The sequence below is a fragment of the Hippocampus comes genome, unplaced genomic scaffold, assembly GCF_001891065.2.
Source record: "Hippocampus comes isolate QL1 unplaced genomic scaffold, H_comes_QL1_v1.1 scaffold261, whole genome shotgun sequence".
NCBI lineage: Eukaryota > Metazoa > Chordata > Actinopteri > Syngnathiformes > Syngnathidae > Hippocampus > Hippocampus comes.
Genome location: NW_017805824.1, coordinates 4,881,878 through 4,901,825, shown reverse-complemented (window position 1 = coordinate 4,901,825; position 19,948 = coordinate 4,881,878). Strand labels below are relative to the sequence as shown.

The following is a 19,948-nucleotide window of genomic DNA, read 5'->3' as shown; positions in this document are numbered from 1 at the left end:
TTTTTTTTTTCCTGTCAGACAATCTGTTCATCATTGCGTTTTGCTTACCGATGCTGTTCATCTGTACTTGAATTTGCTCCGATAGTATGACATTGATGCCCGTATGGCAGATGAATACTTCTGAAAACAAGTGGAATCAGTGCATCCCCATTCCTTACTCTTGGTTTCTGTGATCATTGTGTCCAAAATGGGCATGTGATATGACTCCAGTGACAGGTCTTACTTTGTTTTTGGGTAAGGCCTTCCTCAGCAACGTCCAAAATTTGCCATTCACTCTTTCACTTTGTCCCAAATTCCAGTCCAGGCTGGGAAGCACCGTCAATGCTCTTCGGACCACTGAGGGCAGAGGGGAATCTGGCTCTACGAAACATTTGGAAGTTCTACTTGTCCGTATCAGCAAAAGTTTGAGAGTAGAACTCTGCAACAAAACCTTGAAAGACAAAAAAACGAGTTATTAGTGGTTTTGCTGTGATGAATAAAACTTAAAGGATTAGAAAAATCAAATCAATCAATCTTCCCTGCATACACTGCCATTATACATTTGACTGAATTCATGATTTAATTTAACAGGCTTCACAAAAATGTGGGATTCACCATTCAAGAAATTACAATCATTATGCAGACCACATTTGACATATTCACCCCAAAATGTATACAGTCATGGAAGGAAAAGCCTTTGCAGAGAGATTTTTGTGTGTATGTGAGATGAGCAAGAGGTTCACTGGTGAGTGTGAGAATTTGTATCGATGTGTTAGAGCGGTGCTCTCCAACCACAGGTCCGTGGATGCATTTTTTTTGTATTTGTTTTTTGTAGCGGAGCATGTATGCCACAAATGCTCCCACTGTATGTTATCACCAGGGCAGGAATATTCATCAGCTGGTTGCTGATTACCAGCTGGGTAACGACGGGAACATAGGTCTCGGTGTCATGTGCAATGCAGTAGAAAACAATAAATGTACTCAAAATACGGCCAATGAGAAAGGTCTAAGTGATGAATAGAAGAGGCTCAAGGATGGAGACCTGGGGAACGCCTGTGGTAACTGAGAAAGGATTGGATTGCTTATTTGGCGTGCGTGTCTGCCTTATTTTGGTTTGTGTAAGAGGAGTGGGTGATAGCTGAAAAGTTCAACTTTTCCATTATTAATCAATGTGACAGGTGACAGGTTTTGACTTGCCTGAATTCCTGATTCCAGAACAAACACAGCATTGCTGTTGGACAAGTAGTCAGCAGACACAACACAGATGAGGATTTGACTTCTTCTGATTGCATGCACCACATCGTTTGTGTAGGCTGCCAAACAAAAATAGATGTCATTAGAAACCACGACCCCACTCGCATGCATGTGTAGTGAGAATTGATCCTCTGACCTCCACCAGGAAGCATGTCCCTCTCCAGTAAACAGAGGCGATACCCCCACAGGTCTTCCAAAACCATGGGAATCAGCATCTCAGGTGGCCTCAAATCGTCGATAACATGCTGAAAGTTGAATGGCTCAAGTGTGGATGGATAATCTGCACAATGGATATGTTATTTTGTTTTTCCTCCTCCAACTACAGTTGACCTGAAAACGTGCCCCACATACCGTCCGATTCTGGTCCTGATCGCGACGAGAGCGTCAAACTTGCTTGCTCATCCGGAGTGGTCCACACATAAGACAAGAACACATCAAACTCTTTCGCATCTGATAGAGAGGGGGGAAAAAGAAATAAAATGAAGCATTTTAAATACATTTCAATTCACAGCTGCTGCCTAAAATCCCAGGAGAACGCTTTCTCATAAAAATGTGCAAATGAATTGGACTCTTGCAAGTTGCACGTGACCCTTCAAAGACCAACGTGCATGTGTTTGCTCAAAACTCTTGTACCTTCAAAATGATCACTTTTTAAAAAAAAAAATTTGAGCAAGCCACTGTCAACACTTATAATTTGTTAAAAAAAAAAAAAAAAAAGCCCAGTGCTAGCGATATGTGTATGACTTTTTTCACTATTTCGGCACTCCCTTACTGCATAAGTAGGTTTAAGATTCCCGCCATTGGTAAAGCTAAAATCCATTTTAACTGACATAGATCAAATTTAGTGTACAGGATACAAATTTTGTAGCACTTGTATAAAACGCTTTCATTTTTGTGTATTTTGGCGTCAACCAAATATCGGTGTGAAAGAATTATATATAGGATATCTGTATACTTATATATTTTTATCACTTTTAAATATCAACATGGGCTTTATTTGGAAAAAGCAAGTACTGCTACTCACATATTCTATTATTATGTTCTATCGAGGTGACGTGATCTACTTTGGACTGTTTTTTGAGAACTCAAGTTTCCGGGTGCGGTCGAATTTTGAGTTGTTCTGAAACCACATCCTGTGAAGATGAATGTCTGCATGCATTGTTGGTTCGCCGTTGGACATATACTGATACGTCTACCACAGCATGTGTGCGCGTGTGTGTGTACGCAATGCATTCTCACCTTCATCAAGCTTTCCACTTTGAAAGCATGATTTGTAGATTAGTTGGAGTTCCAACCATTTCACATGCAAAACAATGCCCACTCCAGCGACCAACAGCAGTGATGCAATTGGATAACCAACTAGTGATGGCCATTTCTCTAGAAGGAAAACATACTGGTTATATTGTAGGTTATCTACAAAAAGTGTAATACTGGGAAGAAAAAAAAAAAGAATATTTGGCTTTTTAGGGGTAGCAGGATCCAGCTTGATTTAATCTACAAACCCCGGACCTTTTCTGTCATGATCCACACCTAGAGAAAATGAATAAGCCTCAACCAAAGGCTCTTCAAGCTTCTAAAATGCAATACTTTGACGTGCAATACTGTTTTCACTGTGCAATACTGTTTTCACTGTGCAATACTGTCTTTACTGTGTCCTTACTGTGCAATACTGCTCGATGTGCAATACTATTTTGTTGCTGGAACCACTACCTCAAGACCTCAAGTGCTAAGCTTACAGCCCCACTCTCACCCTATGTTTTTCCTTTGCTCTGACTGTCTCTATAATAAGCCGCTCTCGCACAACTCTAATTGCCCCACGGGGATCAATAAAGTTTTCTGAATCTGAACCTAAAATTAACAGGAATGAAAAAGCATACTCAACCGCAGCTGTAACAATGTCCAGCATGTATAGTTAAGCATAAAACGTAAATCACAATAAATAAAGCCAAAGTAATGAGTTAACAAGACTATTGTAAACAAGCTGCTGATTCACACATAACAAGTGCAGATATTCAGCTAAACGTGCAAAACGGGCTAGCTCGACACGAAATTAACACTAAACAACAACAGGTGCCTCTTTGAGCTCTTTCTCTGTATTTTCTATATTATTATTATTATTAAATTATTTTATGCAATTATTAGTTCAGTATGTGATTTATACATTATGGAAATGTGTGCATTATATATTATGTAAGACTTTTTAAATGGCATTACACCTTGACATCACACATACTTGTCGGGGGCTAAAGCTGAACCTTCCCTGATGATGGCACCACAAGCAAACAAACCGAGACATGGGGACTGGAGTCATAGTGATTTGGACTCAAGTGACTGTTTTGATAACTTTTAACTTCACAAAAACTCAAAGACTTGACTTGGACTTAGACTTGGGTGGTAATGACTTGCTGCAGGGGGAAAATGTTAGTGTGTGCAGTTAAAGGAATTGGATAACAGCTGGGTGGCACGGTAATCGACTGGATAGCACGTCGGCCTCACAGCGCAGAGGTGCAGGGTTCGATTCTGGCTCCGGCCTTCATGTGCGGGGTTTGCATGTTCTCCCTGTGCCTGCGCGGGATTTCTCCGGGTACTCCAGTTTCCTCCCACATTCCAAAAACATGCATGGCAGGTTAATGGAACACTTATCGGAACACTCTAAATTGTCCCTAAGTGTGATTGTGATAACAGCTAGCCACTGACAATAAATGTAGTAAGAACTTGTGTTTTGTACTAAAATAATGTGACAATAAAAGAAAATAAGCATACTTTTATTTTTCCTCTTGAGGTTGACCGTGGCGCTCGTGTTGCCAACAGAGTTTGAGGCCATGCAAGTGTACATGTGATTGAGATGAAGAGCCGTCACCTCCCGTATGATAGCGCTGGTTGTGACCATGAACTCTTTAAATGACACCTTTTTCTTTCTGAATCAAAGAGAATGCAAATTCATTTATGTTTCAAAATGAAAACATTCCCTCTGTTATCAGCAATAACTAAATATGTGACAGTGACTCACTTCTGGCTCTCTGTGCGTAGCAGAGTTCTGTTCTCCACATTGCCTCCGTAGTTTATGTACCACTGCACTCGTGGTGAAAAGTTGAGTTCAAAAGGAAAATGTACCAGACATGTAAGAGTGTGGGGCTCTCCTAAAATACGGGGGAGGAGATGATAAATAACAATCATTAGGGCTTTACATGTCATGTAACAATTCAGCTTAGCAGTGAAAATGAAGCATTCCATAATTTTACAGTATCAAGTGTTGGATTAAGTCAGGAAAGTCCCCCTGAAGGCCCAGGGAGCAAAAGCCCAGCCCTCCACTGGTTTTAATGCCACAAAGTAAGATGATTTCATTTGGTTGTACAGTGCTTACCGAACTCCACTTCCTGTGCTGTGCCGTTGTCCGGTGATGTGATCCTTGGAGGATCACTCACTTCTTTAAAGGCTGATGAAAGGACATGTGCTCATTGATTTTTTTATTTATTATTTTTTAAGAAAGCAAATAGATAAAGTTCGAATTTTACCGCATTACAATTACTGGATATGGATGGAAAAAAAACAAGTACAGTACACCCCCACACATTCCAAGCAAATTCAGATAATCACATTGTTTAACCCCTCCTCTGTCAGTCAGTGAAAATATCAGTCAATGTTTTTGTTGCCAAAGCAATTTAAGTCTTATCTAGGCACAGTCTTGTGGAATCTTGGTGGCAAGGAAGTATGTTTTAGTGAGTTGAGAAGTTTCATTTGAATAAAAGTAGTGCTTTCCCCTCATCTTGGTGCCCAGGATGACTATGTTGAAGTCAGTTGAGAAGTTTCCTTAAGACAAAAGTATTTTTTAATGCCAATTTGTTCCATTTTGGGGCCAAGGAACTATATTGGAGTGAGTCAAGGAGCTTAATTTAGACAAAAGTGGTGCTTTGCCACCATATTATGGCCTCATGGTACCAAGGAACTATGTCAAAGTGAGTCAATGAGCTACATTTAGGTAAACGTAGTGCTTTGCCACCATCTTCTGACATCTTGGTGCCGGGGCAGCCTTTTGAAGTGACTTGAGGAGCTTCATTTAGACTAAAGTAGTGCTTGATCACCATTTTGTGGCAATGACAGTCTAAATTGTACAATTTTTAGGGCTCAAAGCTTCAGCGAAGGGCTCAGTCTCTATCCGCCTTAATGACAGGGGCACACTGTGAAGCTAACAGGGTATAACCAATAAAAATGAAAATGTAAAGTGTACACTCATTTTAAATGTTCTATCGCACGCACGCACGCACGCACGCACGCACGCACACACACACACACACACACACACACACACACACACACACACACACACAAGGGGTCACTTACGTATGGCTATTACGGTAACAGGCCTCCTGAAGGTCCATTCTACTCCTTGTTCTTCAAAGTGTTGATCACAAAAATATTGCCCTGTGTCGTAGTGGCTAACTGTGCAGAGATGTAACTGGCCATTCTTCACGCAGAGGTCACGATACTTTTTTGACATCCTTCTGTCACCCTGAGTAAAAGCATACCCAAGTTCTTCTATTGTCATTAAGATTTTAGGATGCAGCATATCCCTGCATATGTCTCACCTTGTACCATGTGACACCTGTGCTCTCTATACAGTTGAAACCGGGGCAGGGGATCGTTCCTCCTGCACCAGCAAGCAGTGTGACAACCCCCTCCTCAGCTATGTAACATGGCAGGCGCTGTTTGTTCAGCACCTGGAGGTAGAGGAACATTTTGCTGCCGTTCGACAGCACAGACATCCCAAACATGTATTTCATGGGAAATTCAGTAGGAAATTGTGAGAAAAACACAAAGCACACTCTTTGGGGAGAAAAAGCTCAAGATTATTAAATGCACATGTATTTAATTTAAAGGTTGAATACATCTGAACTATACTGTGATTAAATGTTTGAATACAAACACCAATACACCCTGAGTGACTATTTAAAGTTATTTTAATTTTAAAGTGTTCTCATGAAACAGTGGAAAAAAATGTCAAAAGAATCTGTACCGATAACCACAGTCACAAATGTGAAACTAAGAACCTATAAATGCGTGACTGAAGTCACAAAGGTGTGACGAAAATCTACAAATGCATGACTGAGGTCACAAATGTGTATCGAGAAATACAAATGCGTGTCTGATGTCACAAATGTGCTTTTCAACGTTCTTTGCTGTATGCATTTCCACTAATAAAGTGACTCTGAAAAGTGGGGTACACACTACCCCGAGTGGTACGTGGACCACCTCCAGCAGAATGCGAAAGAATCACTGATAAAATGCATCATGTTACAGCAGGTTGAACTTGACATACATTTGCACTTTTACTTTTAGGATTGTTTATTTTCAAATGTACCAGTAAATACATTTGAAAACAATGTAAAATCATTGAGTGTTTTTTTTTTTTTTATGTGGTATAAAACAGTTGGCACAAAAAGTTTGAGAACCACCACTCTAATCCAACCACACAGAAAATAAGCAGCATTACCCAGTAAGCAAAGTGTAATTTCCTGAATGTTTGGCTTCGATGAGGAACTCGCTCCCACAGTCAAAATAAAAGCCTCCATCTTCTTTTCTGTCTCCTCTAATCTTGTACCATGTCACCTTGTTGTTGGTGCACGGCATCAGAAACATTTCACCCTCCACAACTCGATAGTGCTGCTGCGGCATCGTCATGCGAGGACCTGGAGACATTCACAGAGAAAATATCTTTGTTAAACAACAAACATATTCTTTTGGTTCCAAAACAATACCTGTTTTGTAATGTTGATTGCTTTTCACACAGCATCCTTCCAAGAAAATGGGAAATACCCAAAATAGCAAAACATATCCAGTTTGCATCACGTTGATATGATCACACCATGACATTGTCAGCACTTTCTCTCAAATCAGCACGTGCTTTCTATTTCTTGAGTAGTAGAGCAGCACTTTTCCGAGAGGATGAAGATACTGAAGTAGGTGGAAGCTGAAGTATGCTGTCGCTTCCTGTGTCGTTGCATCAACAATGAGATCATGGAAATTGCCCCGGTGTTTGTGTTTGTTGAAAGCTAAAGCACAAATATCATAGTTGTAATCTAGGTCACTTCTTATAAAGCACAAACTGCATATATTGTATGTAATTAAAATGACACATTTATTCGTTCAAATGTCAATACAATGTAAATTGTTTGGATGTGGTACCAGGTTATGGCAAAACATGCCAGGCAACACTGAGCAATGTTTACTTCTCTTATTGCATTTGCTGCTGCTTCGTGTGTTAACGTAGCTATGGACCATGTGCATGGAAACACATTGAGCATTTCTGGTGTGAAGGTGAGGCGGGTTACAAGTTTCCGTATTTGCTTTTTTTAAGGGGACGCCCTCTGGAGGAAAAATAACCTCATTCTTTAAATGTGTGATAACGTGGGTTTGAGGAATTGATATTGTGAATAATTCGTAGCCGGTGCCTCTCAAGGTGGAAATGTCATCTAAAATTCTTGTCCAGCTAAATTTCTATGATGAAGCTAATATTTGCTCATTGACTTAGAGTAAGAGTAGGGATGGGCAATCGGTGGCCCACAGGTCACATGTGAACCCCGATTAAAGACAAAAGCAGGGGTTTTGGAACTATATTGAAGTGGGTTGAGGAGTTTCATTTCCACAAAAGTGGTGCCTTGCCACTATCTTATGGCTTCTATATGCAATCATAAACTTTTTGGGGATGGTTGGGGTTGTCACCTACGCACAGATTTTCATAAGAGATGGCAGGACTTTAAAAGCAATTGTTACCAGTAAACTGTCAGAATGTCAATGCAATACCATTCAGAGGTAATTTTATGTGTATAATTGGTAATGTTTACCAATTTTTCAACTGAATATATTTGTATGAAGGTAGCAAAGCTGTTCAAATGTAAATATCATGAATTAAAAATGTTTTTCTGACTTGCATGCTCAGTGCTTAAGGCTCGGGCACCAAGTGTTCCAATATGAACCAATGGAGTAGACCACGACATTCAACAGTCTTGTGAACAAAGGGCTGACGGAACCATCTTTATTGATTCATAGCACACTGCATGAAGGTTTGATTTAAAGCATCTAATTTTGACACAGTTTTGATCAGGTTTATTTTTTGGCTCTCATGTCCCACACCTAGACCATACTTTCCGAGAACTACCCAAGGTAGCATGAAAGCAACCACTGTAATTTGCAGTTACTTCACGGTACGATGAAAACACCACCAGACATTGCAAAGAAAACTGAGCGTGATCTCAGGATCTCATCAGATTGTGTGCAGGTGTACTTGAGGTTCTTGAGGACAATTTAACATGGAAGAGCTTCTAAGGGAAAAGCTTGGTTTCCAGTGCATGCTGCCGGGAGGTGATAGCGGAGCTCCTTCCAGAAGGCGGAAGAAGGCGGCAGAGAACTTAAGCCCTTCCATGTGACACAGTTGCCCGTCTTCTCAAGGAGCTGGAAGGCCTCTTGTATGGAATCCCATTTTGGAGCGTCTGCACACTCAGTTTTGATGACAACTAAGCTTGTCTTGCGTTCCACTAGGGCTGCATGGATGGCACTCAACAAGCCAGTCTCCAGACTCTGAGCCGCAGGAGAAGGTACCAGGACCACTGATTGGCTTCGTTCTATGCAGTCTAGCAACGCGTCAGGCACAGCTGCAACAAACACACAGCAAAATTGTACATTAGCTGATAGGTATTTGACTCAAATTAAGAAAATGAAATAGAATACCTTTTCCTGGATGTACATCCCGATCAAAGAGGCATAGTTTATAACCCAAATTGTCTTCTAGAACATTTTCTAGCCACTTTACATCACATTGTTTCAGTCCTGGGACTTTGTCGCTCTTGTAACACATCAGAAACACATCATAGGTCTTCCCATCTAACAGTAAAAAAAGAAAAACAACAACATTGTATCACAGTGGTCCATTGAGTTATGAGTAACTCAACATGAGTTTTTCCACACACAAGCCAACGTTCGGCTGATTTTTTTAATAACTTGAGAGTCGAGCGCTGTATGGTGGCAGTGAACTCAATTCACTTCACAAGAATCAGCAACTTGGTAGAAATATCCTTCAAAAAAGAGGCTTCAAGCAACTGTTTATTGCCACTTGCAGTTGCTCAAGTTGACTCTTAGACTTAAAGTCTTTATCCATCCATCCATTCACCACCGCTTATCTGGGGTCGGGTCGCAGGACGGCTTTAGCAGGGAAGCCAAGACTTCCCTTACCCCAGCCACTTCTTTCAGTTCTTTCCAGGGGATCTCAAGGCATTCCCAGACCAGCCGGGAGACAGTTTCTCCAGCCGTCCTCACCAGGGAGGCATACAGCAGGCATCTAATCAAGCTCCTCTCAATGTGGAAGAGAAGCGGCTTGACTTGTAGCCCCTCCCTGATGACCAAGCTTCTCACCTGATCTTTAAGGAAAAGCTCAGACACCCCGCGGAGGAAACTCACTTCGGCCACTTGTATCCGGGATCTTGTTCTTTCGGAACATAGATCGACCGGTAAAGAGAGGTTCGCCCTTTGCCTCAGCTTCTTCTTCACCATGACAGACCAATACAAAAAGAAGTCTGCATCACCGCAGATGCTGCACCGATCTGCCTGTCTATCTTCCGCTCCCTCAGCCCTCCTTCGTGAACAAGACCCCAAGACACTTAAACTTCTCCACTTGGGGCAAGATCTCATTCCTGACCTGAAGAGGGCAGTCCACACTTTTCTGACTGAGGACCATTGTTTCAGATTTGGAGGTGCTGATTTTCATCTGCTTCTCACAGTGGGAATTGTTGATCCCATCTTGAAGAAGCCAACAGCACCACATCATCTGCAAAGAGCAGATATGCAATGCTGGTGACCACACCGGACCGCCCCAATGACTAGAAATTGTGTCCATAAAGGTTATGAACAGAAGTGGTGATAAAGGGCAGCCTTGGCGGAGCCCAAACCTCACTGGAAAGGAATCCGACTTACTGCCAGCAATGCGAACCCAACTCTGACAACGGTGGTATAGGGACCGAACAGGTATCAGGGGGTTACAGTACCCCATGCTCCTGAGGCACCCCCGACAGAACTCCTGAGGGACGAAGTCAAACGCCTTCTCCAAGTCCACAAAACACGTGTAGACAGGTTGGGCGAACTCTCACGCACCCTCGAGGACCCCGCCAAGGGTGTAGAGCTAGTCCACTGTTCCACGGCTGGGAAGAAAACCACACTGCTCCTCCTGAATTGGAACTTCGACTTCTCGATGGACCCTCCTCTCCGGCACCCCTGAATAGACCTTACCAGGGAGGCTGAGGAGTGTGATCCTTCTGTAGTTGGAACACACCCTCCGGTGCCCCTTCTTAAAAAGAAGGACCACCACCCCGATCTGCCAATCCAGAGGCACTGTCCCTGATGACCACGTGATGTTGCAGAGGCAGCTTCACGACATCCAGAGCCTTGAGGAACTCCGGGCGGATCTCACCCAACCCTGGGGCTTTGCCAGTGAGGAGGTTTTTAACTACCTCTGTGAATTCAACCCCAAAGATAGGAGAACCCACCTTAGAGTCCCCAGACTCTGCTTCCTGTAAATAAGGTGAGTCAGTGGAGTTGAGATCTTCAAAGTTTTCTGCCCACCGACTCACAATGTCCCAAGTCAAGATCAGCAGCCCCCTATTCTCACTTTACACAGTGTAAATGATGCATGGCTTCCCCCTCCTGAGACGTCGGATGGTGGACCGGAATTTCCTCAAAGCTGTCCGGAAGTCAGCTTCCATGGCCTCACGAGTTTTTGCCTCAGCAGAAGCCATGTTCAGTTTGGCCAGGCTGGCTCCGCAGTCCCACAAGTGAAAAGCGTCGATAATATAGACGCTTTTCGCTATGTAAATATAGACTCTATATTTACATAGACGCTCAACTCATCTATATGTATAATATTCCTATAGTGCACAAACGGTAAAATAAATAAAGACAACAGGACTCTCACCTGCAGTTCTCCTGTGGCAGCCCAGAGTGTCTCGTAGGAAGAGAATGATTTCAATTTTGAATTTGACATAGACAATGACAGTCGTAGCCATTACTGCCAAAATAATCACCGGGCAGAGTACCACAGACATGTGGAAAGGCCGAACTGAAAGGAGAAATAAAACACCCAATACAGAAAATGATATAGAGTAGACAGATGATAATATTAAACAGTGGTGGCAGGTCAATGGAGAGCACCAAAGATAAAAATTTTATGAAAACATTGATCCATCCATCCATTATCTCAACTGCATTTCCTTCCAAAATATATAATATTTAAAATATATATTTAAGTCGATTATGAGCCGCATGAGCGGGATAAATAGCATATAGTTTATGATAAGTTCTTTTGTTCTGTTGTCTGTTTCCATGGACGTAGTTCTGGTCTGGGGCACACAAATCTTTTGCATTTTAATGTTGGTCATGAAAGTGGAACACTATATACAGTATATTGTTTAAGGTGGGACTTGGTGTAAAAAGGTTTCACAATTATCAAGCTCATTCTAGTCAATTGTACATTGAGAACACCGGATATGGCCACGAGACGTCATCAATGTCATCAATCATGCTCCCAGTCAGCTGCAGAATAGTTTTAAAAATTCTGCTACTGGTCGATAAATGACTGAATGGTTTGGGTCCTGAAGACATTATAGAAATGCTGATTGATTATTAAGGCCAAAGATCTGAAGACTTCGGTCACCTAGTGGAGTCCAGAGTTCAAGCAAACATGGTGAAGCACCATATAGTTGCTATGCTGCACACAAATGGAATAAGCAGAAGTGAAGACACCCTCGAGTGTTAACGCTTTTAAAACTACTTGCCTCGTGTATGAAATGTGCTATACTGTATAAATTAAGATGCCTTGCCATCCAAATAATAATAAAAATTATTTATACAGCAGCACATTTTAAATGATTACTTTATCACGATTCCTTGCAATCCGCTTTCCTGTCATAGTAAAAACAAATGACTTATATCTCAAAGGAGAAATCGGGATTTTTGTCCACGCAATGCAATAGTTACAATTAGACTTGAGCATACACTGTCAGCTGCAACAGTTTTCAAGTTTTGTATACATCCCGCGTGGAGGTTTTACATGAGGAGCTATTTAACCTTACATCCATTGATCAACCTTACCATTTTTGGCCAAGGTGATAGTGACAAAGCTCGGGTAGTCAGAGATGGATTGCATTTTACAAGTGTAATCATTTGCTAGATCATCCTTTGTTACTTTTTTGAACACCAGATTTACTGTGTGTTTTACTCCTTCGGTCATATGTTCCCTGTAAAATGAGATCAGAACAGTAAGATTAGGGGGCAAGTTGAGATTTGTTCATGAGTTGTGCATGTGAATTGTTTACTGTGTCAAATTGGAGAATACTGGGAAAGAGTCATCCTTTTCCACAAATGCGTTCCCCTTCAGCCAAAACAAAGAACTCCAGGCTGAGTAAAGCACAGCTTCGCATTTAATCACAGCTGGTGAACCTGAAAAAGCAGGTTAAGAAATAAAAAAACGTTTGAAGACAAGAGCGAAGGGCACACAGTGTAGTGGTTCACACATCCAGCGTGGATGCAGCCAGTGTGGGATTGATTAGCTCAGTGTTTTTCAACCCCTGTGCCGCGGCACACCAGTGTGCCGCAAGACATTGTCAGGTATGCCGTGGGAAAATATCCAATTTGTATGCCTGTGCAGTCTATCGCCCAGAAATTAATCGTGTAGTACCCTCCCATACCGCTTGGGAGCAGCAACAGCTAGCCAATTGCCTTGTGTTTAGACGAGAGACAAGCGAATTTGTGACGCATGAATGCAGGACGACGGTGAAACAATAAATATGAAAGATGAGAAAATACTTTTTTCTTTGTGTTGATTTGATTCCAATTCAAGCTGTTATAATGTCATTCTTCAATGCTAAAAACGGTTATAGTAACAATATAACACATTAATTATTCAAATAAGCGTTTTTTTTTTCCACATTTTCAGCTAGTGGTGTGCCGCGAGATTTTTCCAATGAAAGAAGTGTGCCTTGGCTCAAAAAAGTTGGAAAAACACTGGATTAGCTCAAAGAGCTTTCAGGTGTGATCGAGAGTGTGGTTGGTCGCCTCTCTCTGTGTGCTCTGCGACTGACATTTTCTGTTGGCTGTTTTCCCAAAGTTTATTGGGATCGACACCAGCTCCCTGTGGCTCTGAACAGGAGAAGCAGTAGAAAATGTGGGGAAGAAATACAAGAGTGATGCTCACCCACATCCACATAAATAATTTCATTTGCCAGTGGGTATGAGATCACAGCATGTTTGTCCGAGTTTCCTATGAAAATACAAAAAGAGAGAGTTCAATATGTGTCACTTCAGTTCCTACAGTGCCGTGAAAAAGTATTTGTTCACATCCTGATTCCTGGATGAACTGCTGAAGAGGTGTTTCATTTTGGTCAAGACCGCAGAATTCATTGTTTCATTAATGAGAACAAGTCATGTAAGTCCTGAAGTAGAAAAGCAGCCCCGGACCATTACACTGCCACCATATCATGGGATGCACACCTTCCGGAAAGTTCAGTTTTGGTTTTATCAGTCAAAAGAATCTTACTATGAGGATCATCATGTTTTTTGGCAAATGTATGTGTATGTATGTATGTATGTATGTGTGTGTGTGTGTGTGTGTGTGTGTGTGTGTGTGTGTGTGTGTGTGTGTGTGTGTCTTTGGATGTTGTACTCGGTTCTTTTGTGACCTTGTGCGTGAGTCATTACACTCTTGGGAGTAATTTTTGGAAAGGTTCACCACTGTTCCCTATTTGCTCCTTTTATAGATTTTGGAGTCCCAAAATCTTGAAGAAAGCGTTTTAACCTTTTCCAGATTGAAATGAATTTGAAGGACTTTGTGGTTTGTCATTGTTCTTGAATTTCTTTGAATTGTGAAATGATAATGATTTTTCTTTGTGATTTTGTATCCTACTTCAATTTTTCTGACAGATGCAAACAAATCTGGCAGGAATCAGGCCTCGGCCAGAGAAGCATTTGGGTGTCTTTGTGAAGTACCGGTATTAAAATTTGCTTGCTCATCCAGAATGTTTAAGAAAATTTGACCCCCCCCAAAAAAAAAAACACCACCCAGCCACAATCAGGAAGGGAGCTATTTGTAGTCTTACTCTGATTAGGCTGGACGTCCAACACCACCGTATAACTCATGTTATACATTTGACCATCAAAAAGATAAGACCTGGTGCAGGTGTAGACACCATGGTCTGTGTCTTCCGCACTTGGAAAGTAGCCGTTAACCTGTGCTGACTCACCCTCCTAGAGGATCAATTAGAATATTTCAATCTTAAATCATTCATTCAAATTCTGGAAAATATTGATGTAGAATAAAGTAATGATTTCAAATACCTTGTGCCATGTAATGTCACGACTGGTAAAGTTGGGATAATTTGAATGCGGGATGTTGACATCGGGACATTTCAATGTGCAGGACTCTTGTGTGTAACATCTCATCGGGTACCGAGTTCTGTTCTCCAGCTCTCTGGTCAATGTGTTGTACACGGTCAGCCTGAACCACAACTGGTCCTTTTCATTCCTGTCATGTGTACAGGGTTCAGAGATTGGAGGATGCCTGTGGTAATGTGCGAGTTCAAACCATTTGGTGTGATTCCAATTTACCTTTGTGAGCACGAGTAGTTGCCCTGATGGTTTACTGAAGCAGCGAGAATGAAAAGGCTCCTGTCAAAACACAGGAGACCCAACTGTCTCTGCTCAGCGGGCGACATGTTGCTCAGGTTCATCTGCGGCTTGTTCTCACTAGTCCATATCACTGGTTTATGGTCAAGATGTCCCGCCCGTTGACACTGCAGCACCACCATCTCACTTGCCTTGACATAAATTTCCTGGCGGGGGCTTGCCACACACCGGCCTGTGGATTAGAAGTTTGCTCATTAGTAAGTGTGACCTTTCAATGGGGTCATTTCAGAATTGGAGGATGTTCAAATCACATTTCAAATCATGCATTTTCCCAAAATGTTGGTGCTTAAATTGTACTTCAATTCTTGAATGACCCAAATACATTTTTTTTTTACATGTTGAAGGGCATTTTTTTGTTCTTTTTTAACCACATCCTCATTTGTGGGCATCAAAGGATCTTGTGATTTCAAGAAAAACAAACGCAGCATTTCAGCAATATGCAGTGCATTAGTGTCACAAACATGCATTTGTTCTTTTATCAACTATGCATTTGATCTCAGAGGTACGATACCATAACAACAACAAAACATTTAGAATTCCAAGTACTGTATGTACTTGATGAGACAACTTCAGTGTGTGCATTAGTCTGAATGAAATGCTGAAAGCACATTTGACCCATAATAACTGTTCAAAGTATACATACAGTACTCACAAAAAGTCTTGTGAATCTTTCTGTTCAGCCACAGAACACGCCAGGTTTCCTCAGTTGCTTTGGTACATTTCTCAGATCAGAATTTAATTTCTCAAGACTGCTTGTTTAGTTTTGACATGGTGTCACTGGTACACATCAAAAAAGCAGTTTTTCATTTCCATGAACAAGTTTTAAATGCTTTGCTACAGTGCCCCGAAAAAGTTTTTTTCCCCCTTCCTGATTTCTGTTCTTTGCATATTTATCACACGGCAAGGTTTCAAAAATTCCTCCAGAGCGATATGAAAGACTCATCACCAGTTATCGCAAACCCTTTTATAAATTTGCTTGGGTTGTCTTTGTGTGATGTTAAAATTGATTTGATGAACCGAAACCTTTGTGTGTGGTAAATATGCAAAGAACACATAAATCAGGAAGGCGGCAACTACTTTTTCACAGCACTGTACATCTGTCCAATTTTTTTGTGTCCTACATTATCAATTGCTTATGTCCTGCTGATCAAAATGTGTTCTAATGAGTTTCTGTTAAATTGTCTCACACCCTTCAACATTTTGGCATTAGTTGTGTAAGTCTTTTCACGCAAAATGCTTGAACAAGTTGTCATCATACAGTATGTCCAGCATATTTGAATACATTTCCACTGTACGTTTTCCCCAGGCCAATCTTTCGTTTTTCTATTAAAGGGACATGATATGTGAAGCATTCGCGCAACCAATGATCAACCAGTTTTGTGGGCACGAAGCCAGGAATGAAGGTGTAGAAAGACTGGACTGTAATTTCCATGGTGTTGCATGTAATCCCTGTTAATAAAACACACACACACACACACACACACACACACACACACACACACACACACACACACAAAAAACCCACCATCGGCCACCATGGTCCTGTTGTGCTTTTGTGCTGGTCTTGCTGGTGTCACCAAAAAGCAAAACAAAAGATCCAAGATCCAAGCAGCCGAACCCTTGATCACTGCACAATCCAGCATGCTGCTTGGGCGCTGCCAGGAGCTGGTGACCAGCTTGTCTTGATGGTGTCACCAGCTACCAGAAATTTGGTCTTGCTTAGTGGCTGTGGCTCAGTTGGCAGGGCAGACTGCTCAGTGAGTGAAAACTTGGCCGTTTGAACCAAAGATGCATTTTTGGTTTTGCTGCTCGTCTTTCTACTGACACCAGTACTGGTGTTTCCGTACTGGAAATTAAAACTTTCCAGTACGGAAACACAACAAAACCATGCTGATCAATCCTGCATGTTTTTTTTAGGTTTTTTTTTGCAGAGCCTTTTTCCCTAAGGAGATTGTCCCATGTCCACGTTTCTTTTTTTTTTGTCTCTGCAGTGCTGTCTTTTCCTTTCTATACCACAAGGAGATGGATGCCAACTAATTACATTGCAAAGAGTAAAAGTGAAATGAGAATCTTACCCAGTCTCTTGCAATCAATCTTCCACATACGCAAAGGTTCAACTTTCAATTCAGAAGACTGAATTTGTCATCAACATTTAAGCAGCGGTTTACATCAGAACGTCCCTGCAGAATACATTGTTACATTGACGACATGACGAAGCAATTTGACAGGGTTATCCGAACATAATGACACAAAGACTTGTCGTTCTGACGGCGCTGACATGTTCAGTGATATAAATAATGACTTTTGAGAGATGTACTTAGCATTTTGGGTAAAGAAAATGGCTTTTGCAGAGGAACAATGATGTTTTATCGTTTGTTTTGAGAAATGCACTTACAGGTTTGCAAATTAAATTCTGATCTGTGAAAGGTATCAAAGCAACTGAGAAAAAAGTGTAAGTTATTAAAAAAAAGTCTTGAAATATTAAACATTTGAACATGTGCATTCAGAAGAAGTTAGTCACCTATAAAAGGAATGGTATATTTTAGGTTCATCTGGAAATTTCCCCCTTTTTTTTGTGAGTGGTATATTTGTTTTCAATGACACCAAATATAATGTAATAATCGTACTCTTTGTTCACTGACCTGTTAAAGATGCAAGTAGTAAAAGCATTTGAAGCTGAGGCACCGTCATGATGATGTTGATGGCTGTCGTCAATGTGGGCCCAAAAGACTTCCTTTCAAACACGCTCAGTGGTTTCTCTGAAGATTTCCATGTAAGTGAAAATGAAACTTCAAGCAAGAGCGTCAAAAACAGCCTTCTCTGCAGTTTCCAAAAAAACGAATGTGTAGAGTGTAGACATTCACTGATGAATAAATTATGTTTTCTTTAACTGGCAGAGAATTGATCTGGCAATATGTTTATTGGTGTGACTATAGATGGGGGGGGGAGCGAGAGAGAGAGAGAGAGAGAGAGAGAGAGAGAGAGAGAGAGAGAGAGAGAGAGAGAAAGAGAGAGAGAGAGAGGCATACAGTATATGAACACATTCATGTATCCCTAAGGTCTTCGGAAAACAATTTTCAAAGAATCATCTTGCACAGAACAAAGCACTGCCCCAATCCCCTCATTTTCAGCCCCAACCATTTGTCGTTAATATTAAGCCCTGGGGAGAAAAGAAGTGCTACTTCCTCACTGAAATTGTTCTTCTTGCCACCACAATCCCACTTCAACTTCATTCGTTGTACTCTGATGAGTTTCTTGGAAGAAAATGACATCTAGGTTTTTTTTTTCCCCCCCGGAGTAAATAATTCTATAATGAGCGCCCTTTTGCACTGGTCTCTGTCACCATTGACATTTAAAGTCCCAACCTCCAAGATAAGCACGAGAATTCGAAAAGAGACAGCAAATAGGGAGAACAAGGAGAAGATACAACCCGTGATACTCAGCCATTCAAAGAGAGAGAGACCGGGAGGGAGGGAGAGAGAGATATCTGACCGTTGATCTCTATGGTCTGTGCTGCAGCGCTAAAATATTTTTTGACTGCAGTACTCTAGTGATTACACCATTGATTCATCGAGTAATCCGATTAGAACAGATTTGGGATTAATAAACACTATAATTTGTGCACGTGAAGTGCAGATTTGATCTTTATCCACTTGGAGTCGCCATCCTCATGTTCTACGGTAGTATTTGTGATTGTGCATCTCTTTAAAAGGCAGAGGAGGGAAGCAGGTTCATTCATTTGGCCTTTGAAGGGTCACTATAGATGACCCCAACGCACCATGATGGAACGGGATAGTGCCCCAGTTCATTATTGGTATGGATGTAAAACAAGAGGGGCCTCAGCTGGGGCCCCGGGGCAACTCGGAAAGGATGGAGGCAGGAAAACAAAACAAGGCAAATCACTGGGAGTTCAAATCATGCCAGTGTCGGCTTTAAAAAAAAATGACATTTAAGATAAAAGATGCTGAAAGGAAGAAATTGACATTTGGTGGGAGCATTGCTTCATTTATTGTGTCGTATTTACTGAATGGAGAACTGATGGCATTTTGTCGCAGTGTCGGTGGTGGGAAGTAATGAAGTTAATTCAGCTTTTTTGACATTAGAAATGTTTTTTTCTTTATACATTTTATAGTTAGTTAGTTAGTTAATTGTTTATTGAACATACAATACAATAACAATTGACAAAAGGCAAGCAAAATTACAAAAGGAAAAATAAAAATAAAAAGTAAATAAAACAAACATCATCACCGTTATATGCTCAAAGCAGTAGGAAGAAGTATACAACTTATCTAGTCCTACCCCTTGTTGTGTAATAATATAAATAGATCATTTTTCAATGCAAAAGAAAAGGAAGAGATCTACCTCTCATCAAGTACTTTTACCCTTATGTGTACTGTACTTATCTGTTTATACACCTTTCTGTTTGTATATACATACATATATATATATACATACATACACATACATGTACATACATACACATACACACACACACACACACACACATATATATATATATATATATATATATTATTCATTCTCCTTTTTATATCAATTGTCTCATATTCATTATAAATACTGCATTTCTTGAATACATTTAATGAGTTGATCAAAATCCAAAACAAGAACAGACCGTTATATTACTATATTTTATAAGTATGTCGAATTTATCTTAACTTAAATTCTTATACATTTTATACAATTTATCTTATACATTTAAGAGTCTTTATTTTCTTGCTTTTACTTCAGGTAAGTCGAATCCGTATTTCCACTTTTTTTTCCCCTCAAATTTTTCATTACAGAGTTTGAGTACTTTCGCTACCTATGGTCTTCTGTGTGTGTGTGTGTGTGTGTGTGTGTACACCTTTAGCCTGACCTTGGTCATTTTCTAAACACTGATGGCACTGAAATCAAAAACGAATATTTTAGGGATGAGAAATGTCCTCCCAAACAGGACTCGCCCAGGCACGCACGCACGCACACACACACGCAC

General features: G+C 40.9%; 2 protein-coding genes across 3 annotated transcripts; both read right to left on the bottom strand.

The window, feature by feature from the left end:
• Positions 1 to 12: 12 nt before the first annotated feature.
• Positions 13 to 7,214, bottom strand: LOC109525896 (interleukin-18 receptor accessory protein-like). Its single transcript, XM_019886760.1, has 12 exons — positions 6,990 to 7,214; positions 6,725 to 6,920; positions 5,820 to 5,973; positions 5,575 to 5,743; positions 4,598 to 4,669; positions 4,244 to 4,373; positions 3,997 to 4,151; positions 2,473 to 2,610; positions 1,585 to 1,683; positions 1,370 to 1,513; positions 1,177 to 1,292; positions 13 to 430 (listed from the first exon to the last, which is right to left on the bottom strand). Exons 1-12 carry the CDS (start codon positions 7,102 to 7,104, stop codon positions 155 to 157), a joined length of 1,764 nt encoding a protein of 587 aa, XP_019742319.1. The 5' UTR covers positions 7,105 to 7,214; the 3' UTR covers positions 13 to 154.
• Positions 7,215 to 8,252: 1,038 nt separating this feature from the next.
• On the bottom strand, positions 8,253 to 17,814 carry LOC109525897 (interleukin-18 receptor 1-like). Of its 2 annotated transcripts, none has more exons than XM_019886761.1 (10): positions 17,598 to 17,814; positions 14,878 to 15,127; positions 14,608 to 14,806; positions 14,370 to 14,517; positions 13,469 to 13,534; positions 12,591 to 12,714; positions 12,367 to 12,512; positions 11,192 to 11,335; positions 8,959 to 9,111; positions 8,253 to 8,882 (listed from the first exon to the last, which is right to left on the bottom strand). In XM_019886761.1, exons 1-10 carry the CDS (start codon positions 17,644 to 17,646, stop codon positions 8,536 to 8,538), a joined length of 1,626 nt encoding a protein of 541 aa, XP_019742320.1. In that variant the 5' UTR covers positions 17,647 to 17,814; the 3' UTR covers positions 8,253 to 8,535. The 2 variants fall into 2 exon arrangements, with proteins under 2 accessions (XP_019742320.1, XP_019742321.1); XM_019886762.1 differs by having other exon boundaries at positions 14,608 to 14,794; positions 17,598 to 17,812.
• Between the last annotated feature and the right edge of the window lie 2,134 nt (positions 17,815 to 19,948).